General features: G+C 39.6%; 1 protein-coding gene across 5 annotated transcripts in view; it reads left to right on the top strand.

Annotated features, from left to right (window-relative positions):
• Positions 1-2,672: 2,672 nt before the first annotated feature.
• The window catches only part of atp2b2 (ATPase plasma membrane Ca2+ transporting 2), a 70,010-nt gene continuing 62,999 nt past the window's right edge, over positions 2,673-9,683 (top strand). For all 5 annotated transcript variants that reach the window (XM_062416630.1, XM_062416629.1, XM_062416627.1 and 2 more), the window contains exon 1: positions 2,673-2,871. In XM_062416630.1, the coding sequence (XP_062272614.1) occupies positions 2,673-2,871 (199 nt within the window). The remainder of the gene's footprint in view (positions 2,872-9,683) is intronic.

Below are 9,683 nucleotides of genomic sequence, written 5' to 3'. Positions count from 1 at the left end.
TTCTGAGGCACGCCAACAAGATAATAACCAACCCATCTAATGTACTAAACACAGAGTACCAGCTACTGCCATCAGGCAGGAGGTTTAGAGTACTCAGATGAAATAAAGATTAAATATATATAAAAAACAGTTGTACTTTATTTTTACTTAACAATTGATGATTGACAATTTTCCAGTTGTGGCGTCTTTCTGCATTTTTTCCTGTACATCTTTTATGTATATGGAATGTCTTTTTATGGATGCATCATGCGTGGAAGCTCGATCCCAAATTTCCTACAATGTGAGACAGTAAAGTGAGTCTTGAATCTTTTGGATAATTCACTGAATGTATTGAGTGTCTTCTGGAGCCTCAAGGATGTCTCTGCAATATTAATACTCTGTCTCGCACATAGTGGGGAGACAGTATAGCCACTCCAGTTTTTGTACTTCAGTGTTGATCAGCATAATACAATACAGTGGCACTTTGATTCTAGGTCTCCCCTCTTAGTGGATGGGTATGGATGACGGGCAACTGTGAGCCAGAGCTTTACTTTGGATAATTATATTAATGATGAATCTCATTTTTGTATATCTAGTTAGGGGGGATCAATGTGAGACGTACTGGGGCACCAATGTCATTGATTGATAATGGAGGTACTCATTTAAGAAATAGTGATAGATAAATAGTGTTTTGTGCATTGTGTATTGATATTACGTGTTTGTGTTTGTGTGGAGGTGATAGGTGACTTTATAGGGATATAAATGCTGATGTTTTTCTTATTTTCCACAAATTCCATGAAATGACCAAAACCAGCAATGATGTGATTCTACTACTAACAAGTGGTGTCAATGAAGCCAAAGCCTGTGTACTGTAGCTTATTTCCCCAGGCCAGAGACGACCATTGTTGTCCAAAAACTATTAAAAACACATGAATAAGCCTCACATTGTTGCACTGGGTGTATTTATTTTCAGTCCTTGTGCTGTAAAATACTCAGTCGAGCACCAAATGTCTATTAAACCAGAGTTATCTGAGTAACTTTTGCTTATAACTACAGTGTCCAGCTGTTGCAGCCTTTTTAGAATGAAACTATGTATTATCAGTTTTTCAATCTGACATCTTCAGTAGGAACTAACAGGACTGACAGTGCCACAAACAACATAGGGAAGCCAAAAATATTGAGAGATGCAAAAACAAATTGTCTTCTTTTATTCTTTTTTATTCTTTTCCCGGTATCTTTTTAACACTAACACAAAAAAACGTGTTTTGTTTTGTTCCATGGTGTTGCAATTGCAGTCTGCAGTCTACTGCCCTGACACTGCAGAAGTCTCTTCTCTGAGCTTTGTGTAGCTCTAAGGCGGGTGGGAGACATGGAGCAAAATCATTAATGCAAGATATTATAAAGACAACAGGCAGAGAGGAATTTATCACTGAGATAGAGTGACTGCAAAGGAGAGGTGACTTACTGTAGAATGAGAAAGAACTAGTGGTGAGACAGCAGCAGCAGCTTTCCAGCTCAGCCCATCCTCCCTGTGACAGCGCAGCGTTACGTGCTGCTTCTCCGCTTTGTCGTCAGAGCAGCCCCAGCCTCCCGCCCGCGCACAACTCCTCTCCGCTCTGCACCAGAAAGAAGCATCCTCTTCTCTCCACCCTCCCTCTCTTCCACTCTTCTCTCTCCCTCTCTCTCTTTCTCTCTCTCTCTCTCTCTCTCTCTCTCTCTCTCTCTCTCTCTCTCTCTCTCTCTCTCTCGCTCTCTCTCTCTGTCAGTCGGCGTGTCCTCAGAATGAGGTTAGCAGCACCAGTAGCAGCAGCAGTAGATAGAGACAGCAGAGCCACAGTTACTGCAGCAGCCAGGAAAGGCTGTCCTTCAGCCGTGCAACATCTACCGCTGCATTCATCCCTGTCCTGAGAACGCAACGCTCATCCTTGTGCTCTCTTTCTGTGTCTCCTCTCTCCTCCTCCCTCACCTTCTGTCCTCTTTGAATTCATCTCTCGAATTCGTTTCTCTCTCTATCTCTCTTCCTCCCTCTCTCTCTCTCTCTCTCTCTCTCTCTCTCTCTCTCTCTCTCTCTCTCTCTCTCTCTCTCTCTCTCTCTCTCTCTCTCTCCCTCCCTCCCTCTCTCTCTCTCTGTAGCAGTGATGGGGAAGACCACCATGTAGAGAAAGAGAGGCAGCAGAGGCAACAGCAGAATAACAGCAATGGGAAGCCAAACATGGAGCGGGTCTGGACTGCAGCCGTGGTGAGCCTGAGACCTACAGGACTTGCAACCACAATCATTGCACTTCTCAGGACCTGACCACTGGGGCTGTCCAACGCTCACCTGGATGCTCCCAATTTGTGTTTTGTCATCCCCTCCTCTCCTTGTTCTCTGCTGCTCTTTTTCCTCTTCTTCTGTTTCTTCACTTCTCTGATGGTTTTTGGTCTACTTGTATCTGACAGTCTCTTCTGAAACAGAGAAGCTGTACATCAATTAATCCCCCTGGACCCCCCTCCCCTTTTTTTAGTATCTCCATCTGTCTACTTAACCTACAAGTGGCATTCTTTTTACTTTTTTGGTTGTTGTTGCCTGCTTGATTACTATTTTGGATTTTTATTTTGGATGAGACAAAGCTCATCTCTCTGTTGTGCAAGCTTTTTGATTGATCTATAAGCAATAACAAACACTAATCTAACTGACCTGACTAGCTGACATCATGGGGGACATGTCGAACAGCGATTTTTATGCCAAGAACCAAAGAAACGAGGGCAACCATGCGGCGGGCTTCGGCTGCTCGGTCATGGATCTGCGCTTGCTCATGGAGCTGCGTGGCACAGAGGCGGTGGTCAAGCTCCAGGAGGACTACGGGGGCGTAGAGGGACTGTGCAAACGACTGAAAACCTCACCCACAGAAGGTGAGTCCCTCTGCTTCTCCGTGTGTGTATGTGCGTGGGTGTGTATGTGTATGTGAATGTGTGTGCAGTGGTGTGTTTCGTATGCAGGATCTCATCTTGAGGAATGTGTCTTACTATGTTGTACTGTAAATTATATTGATAACAGATTTTTAATGGATTCACTATTGATTTGGGTTTGGATTCATTATTTACTGCTTTATTTGATAATAAAAGCATTCTTAAGAGCACAGACATGCACAAACCTTGTAAAGCACCTGGAGAAATGCGTAAGCACAGCATCCGAACAGCAGACAAGGGAGGGAGTCCCGTTCGAAGCGACTAATGAAAATTCTGCTCAGCCAGCTAGTGTTTGACCTGCTTAGTATGCATAGAAATCTCTCTGGACAGTTTAGCCCCCCCTCACTCCCCCTCCCCCACTCAAGCTCGCCCCCCATTTCCACCCACCTCACCATTCTCCCTTGTCACTCTCCTGTCCCGTCAGCCAATCAGCCATAGCTTTATTAAGGAGCAGGTCTCTGGGGCAACACGGTTGAAGGTTTTGCCCACGTGGGATGTGCTGTGGCATCTGCAAATATGGACTGGGCACAGGTGGAATGAGAAAGCAAAAAATCCAATGTCAAACCTGTTGTTTGTTTTTTTTTAATTAATTTTAATTTTAAGATATATGGCATATATTTCCTTTCTGCAGTACAAATGGCAAATATCTATATCTACTTTTTCTTCCTAACAATTGTAGGTTAGTTCAGATGATTTGTGCATTTTTCGCCATAAAGAATATTTTTGATAAAAATATGTGATAATTGCATGACAACATAGCATGTAGTGGTGTCAGCCCATTGATCTACTACAGAATACCTTGAATATTCTTTTATCACATACTTACCTTAGCTTTGTCATAATATCCTCTTTAGGCAATCCAAACACTTGCACATACATTGATAATTTAAATGCCCCAATCTATTCTATCTACAAATTGCATTAAAATGAGATTTTCTGTTGCCTCTTCGCCAGCTGCTATTAAAGGGAGAGCACCTGTGAAGCAGCAGTACCGCAAACATAAAAAAAACTGGACCTCTCTGATGGTTTCATCTGTGTATTGGAATATTTATAATAGTGTTGAAATCATACCACCCCCCCCCCCCCCCCCCTCTGTTAAAGGGATCATTGGTCAGTATCCATGCAGTGTTACCTGTGTGACATCAGACATAACCTGTAATCTTATAGGCTGATAGTCACAGAAGATTGTGTTTCCAGGTCTTCACATCAAATAGCACCACTTCTAAATGTTAACTGTTACGGGACATCATCACAGAAAACTAGATGAATTTAGAAAATTAGAGTTGAATAAAGAGTGAATAAAGAACAAATCAAAATGGGATGAAATAGAATAAAACTATTAGGAGATACAGTACCTATTGCTCATCACCACATTTGTGACATCATAGTGAAACAATGCCTGCAGTGTTACAGCGATGCTGAAATGAAACTGAGTGTGAACTAGCAATAAAATTATCATAACGGATATGCAATTATAATTACATTTTTCTATTGTCATGAGCATTCTGATTAGATACATGAATGTTACATTTTATCCGCTAAACGCTAACAGAGAATCACAGCCTCCAGACTTGCAATAAAACAAAAATTTAAGTAATTAAACTTTTGAAATATAAACAGGATCATTATAGTTATTAACCGGCTCTCTGCTACTGGTAAAATGTTACTTTCAGTTATTGAGTCATAATTACACTATACAACTAATTTCAAACATTTAAAATACCTATATTCTGAAAACAATCATTTTTCTACTGCAAATTAGGACTACCATGCTTAAATTATTTGGATCACAGATTCAAAAAAATATTCCTTTTTCTTATGTCCAATGGGAAAAATAATAATGGTAAAGGAAGACAGAAGACAAACAGGCAAACATAGTTTTAAGGAGCAGTTCAGAAATAAGTAACTTTATTTATATAGCACCTTTCAAGAGCAGACATGTCATAGAGTGCTTCACAGAGGAAATAAAGCATAAACATTCATAAAGACATAAAACACAAGAAAGCATAAATAGAAAAAATAACCCTAACCCAAAATCCAACAGGAGAGAATTTCAAAGTTTAGGAACCACAACCTCAAAAGTACGTACTAGGAACAACCAGCAAACCCTCATCATAAGATCTTAAAGACCATGTTCTTCCAGCTGGATTTTAGACATATACAAATTGTGTTCCATTAATTAGATTCAGATATGTGACATTTATTGAATTAGAAGGTTTTGGCCTTAACAAGTCCCTATGTTTTGGTCAATATATTTCTCTACTGCTAACGAGCAGGGTGCTTCTCTTCTCTTATCCCTGGTTTTAACTATTAATTGTTAGAATTAATTATTTTATCTCTCACTGGAACCTGCACTAAGTGGAAACTGAGTAATGTTATCTGGTGCTATTTGCATTAGTGATCCCGGGTGTTTCAATCTTTATGCTGTGTGGGTCCTCTTGTGTGCTGTGTGGTTGCTCGACAGAACATATGTTACCTCAGAAATATGATCATGGTAATTATCCTTGAAGGTATTCTGTATTGCTTGCTGTCATCATGTGTGTTGTGTGTAATGTGTATGTGTCCCAGGGGCTTGCGTTTGATGGTAAGAGGCCATGAGCACAGTTGACCTATTAGCCCCACATAGTGTAGCCTATACCAGCCCTTTCACATGATACTAGCAGTTCATGCATGGATATAGCTCATTATGCAGCATAAATGCATAATGGCTGTTTAAGTATAGAAATGCAACCAGTGAAGAGGTTGCATTCTTGACTATATGCATGTAGATGCACCAGGCACAGTAAAGTACAGTACATTAAACTGTAAAATTTCAACCTAGCAGTGAGACTTTTAAGAACCTGTATATTTTTATTTAATAAGAAATTGAAGTTATTAGTATTTTAATACAATAATCTAGCCTTAGGATTCAAGTATACAGTGCTCAGTATATATTTCAAGGCAGATCAGTAAGAGAATACATGAAAAATTGAGGACTGCTACAGCACAATAGCTCTCACACATGATACCTACTGAAATATGTACATGATAATTAGAAAGAAAACAGCATAGCACATACAATGTAATAGCCATGGTTTGGGTTGGGGTAACATGTCTCTGTCGTTAATGGTTTAAACATTTCAGGAACTAAAAGAAGCTTCCTGCTACAAAGGGGTATATTGATGTCAATAGATGTACAATTTCTTTAAACCCAAAGAGGAAAAATGTCATACATAAATTAAGATTAAAAAGAAGTAACATTCCTTTTTGCATGAGATATCGTGATACATCCTGATGATGCAGCATGCATGGATTCTCTGTGTCTTACCCTTCAACTTTCTCAGTAGCCTAGTTCCTTGTACTGTATACCTGTACCCAGGATGTAGTTACCTATGTGTTGCCTTATAGGTGACTGCAGGGTGAAGAAGGTAGCATTTCCTTCAGGCAGCCAGCGGGTGAATGGTATGAGTCATTCAGGGGCCAGATGGGATGTCAAGCTACAGCTTAGTTTCCGAGAAGACACGCCAAGAAGCTGCTCAGGGTTTGACCTGCTTCTTGTGAGATAGGAGAAAAAAGACATTTGGTGCTGACAGTACAATTATTTTCTCAACAGACAGTAGAAAGCTAGAAAGCTTCAGCACATCAGTAGGTCTTCTTGGGTGGGGAGCAAGGAATTGCGAGACAGTGCTATGGACGTTCCTTGAGGGCTGGGAGGATAAAGAGGTGCTTAGGGCATTGATAGTCTTTGATGTTGTGAGAACGAAAGGGTAGTAGAGTACTTACTGAGATGTTGCAGGAAAGGATACATAAATATAAGAACTACATTAGGAACCACATTACAGACAAGGAATCTGTCCACCTCAAAGCGCCTGCAAATTTCACTAAAATAACATTTACAATATGCGTTAATACAACATGTATACTGTATTATGGATGCAGAGACATTTTTTTCTCATAAAGGAATATCGATAGTTCTGTGAATTTCCGGCTGTATATAGAATGTCTTATATCATCATTCAAAGTACACACCCACATACACCCCTACAAGATCAAACTCATAACTATCATACCTTTTTATAATTTCAGTTCACATCTGCAGACCTGTATATGCAACCTCTCACACCAGGGTGATGGGATGAAGTGCTATCTTATGATAACTAAATACTACCCTTACAGCAGTATCTTTGAATGGCCAATATGAGTTATGAGTTTTTCTTTTTTAATAACTTTTCTTATAGCCCACCTGGGACTGATCTGTTTTACCTCCAACCAACCAAGATCTCTTAGTTCCATATCTTCATCCTTGCACATTTTCCTTCTAATGTTTTTCTTTGGCCTCTATAAAATCACCAGGCATTGAACAGAACAGCACTGTGAACGCCATTAATAACTTAAACTTAAAGGGGACCTATTATGCTCATTTCCAGCTCTATAAAATGTATTCTAGGACTCCACTGGTGTAGCTTTGCATAATGTATAGTTCAAAGCTCCTTATTTATCTAATACTGGACCTTTATGCAGCCCCTCAGTTCAGTCTCTGTCTCTTAACAGGCAGTCTCAGCTTATGTCTCTTTAAAAGCCCCTCTTCCAATGAGTGCACTCTGTTTCGATTGGCCAACTTTCTGGATGCCTGTCGAGACAGCTGTAAATTACTAAATAACTGGAGATTGAAACTAATAAAATAAACATACAAACAGACATAAACTAATAAAATAAACATACATACACACATACATACATACATACATACATACATACATACATACATACATACATACAGACAACATAAGTCTTAAGCATTGTTAAATTACCCAGGAGACTTATGTATTATTGTGTAGGAAACATTGAATTTACAGTAAAGGGAATATATTTTCAGAACCAGTAGCTCCTCCCACTTGACAACTCTATTGCTGATGTTTGACTTAAAGCTGGCTAGTAAGGTTTTCTTGTAAATTAACAAAAAATATGTTTACATTGATTGTTACTTATTAAAGGAGATTTTTGTTAAAAGTTTAAAACCTGCATTGTTTACATCCACATTTACTAGCTTGTAGTCTTTTTCTTCCCTGCCTTTTTTGGTGCATTGCTGTATTTCTTGGCACATTACAGCCACCTGCAGATCACTGGAATAGTGTGAAACCATTGGCAGTACTGTGTATCATGTGTACAGAAGACAAACAAAGCAGGGGCCCACTTTTAAACGAACTGCTCCACAGGGTACCTTTAAATTTCTCTCACTTCCTCCTTTCTTTTGTCCCCCTATAACTCTATGTCCTGTCCCCTCAAGACCTCCTCCTCATCAACGCTTCCACCTCCCATTTTTCTCTCTCACCACACCTTACTTCTTATCCTTCCTCTCTCTCCTCTCCGTCCTCTGCTCCCATTTCTATTTATGTGTGCTGGTCGGCTGCTGGTATCCCAATGGGCCAGTGTACAGCGTAGCCTAAATAGACCTGCTCTACATCTATAACCTTCATCTTTCTCTTCTACTCTCACTTCTAATACACAGTTAGTAACACTGTGAAAAAGTAGCACACCATTTTAAAAGATTGGTGTGTCTTAACTTGTTTGGACCTAAACTGGAAAATGCTATTAAGATGATGTAGATGTTACTTTTTAATCAATGTTAATGACATTTTCTTTGTTGAAATAGAAAAACAATACTTAAGGATTACTTTATTAAAGATGCAAAAGATGTACAAAATACATTTAAATACTTTAATACTTTTTAAAAAAAAATTCCTTTTACAATTATTAATGATCTAATTGCATATATAGCGCACAGCAGGTTTTGACAGGTGGAAAAAGTAGCTTGCAGAAATGCAGTTGACTGTGAGTTGATTGAGGACAGTTGTGTTCATAGCAAGTCCCAGAGGGGAAGGCCCCTGCATTGCCTTTTGTGGCAGTAATGACAGTGGTGGATGGTGGCCAGATGATGCATCATACACAATACTTGTATTTCTCATGGGAGAAGCTTGTCGATGGTTCTTGTGTAAACAGTCCACTCACTGAGGTTAACACTTGACTTGTTTATCAGAGTTTGATTCAAAACCACACACTCACCAATCCCCGAATGCCTCCGCACTCAAACACACTTAGAGCACAACATCATGCCTCACACATAAATCTATTGATCTTTAACCGGTGATTTGGATGTTTACACCCGTTTTTCGTAAGTGACATTGTCCTGATTAATGTCTACTGTTCAAGGACACAGATGTAGTGATGTGTATACATGTTTAGTTGGCAGAAATGTAGAGAAGAAAATAAAATTAATTGGAAGTGTAGCAGGAGAGAGAAAGAAGATGAGATAAAATAAGGATGGCCAAGAACCATTTTCTTGCCTAAGCAATGCCAAGGGTCAAATGTGTATAAAATTAGTAAACTAACCCATAATTATTCTGCTTATCTTTCTGTTTCTCTATTCTGGTGGGGGGGGGGTTGAGATAGCTGCCACCTCTCACAGATGCAGTTGTCCATCTAGTATCGTTTTTGTAGTTCCGCTCTTAAATATCTGTACAGTGCTGTGCTGCTATTACTCTTCTTATTCCTCCTGCATATCTCACTCAGTGTGTTCTGTATTGGTCCCATGACGAGACCTTTATGAATTCTATACGTAACTCAGGAAACAGTTTGTCCCACTCATTTTATCCACGTCTTTTCACCTTCTCCTTTCGAGTTTGGGTTGAACACCTCTGCTGCTCTCTACTTTTCTTTCATTAACACCGATCTTTCCTTTTAATCTTCTTTTATCCCTCCCTTGAAATAAAGCGTGC

This window comes from Scomber scombrus, chromosome 3 (genome assembly GCF_963691925.1).
Source record: "Scomber scombrus chromosome 3, fScoSco1.1, whole genome shotgun sequence".
NCBI lineage: Eukaryota > Metazoa > Chordata > Actinopteri > Scombriformes > Scombridae > Scomber > Scomber scombrus.
The sequence above is the reverse complement of the archived record's forward strand: the minus strand, read 5'-3'. Positions and strand labels throughout refer to the sequence as shown.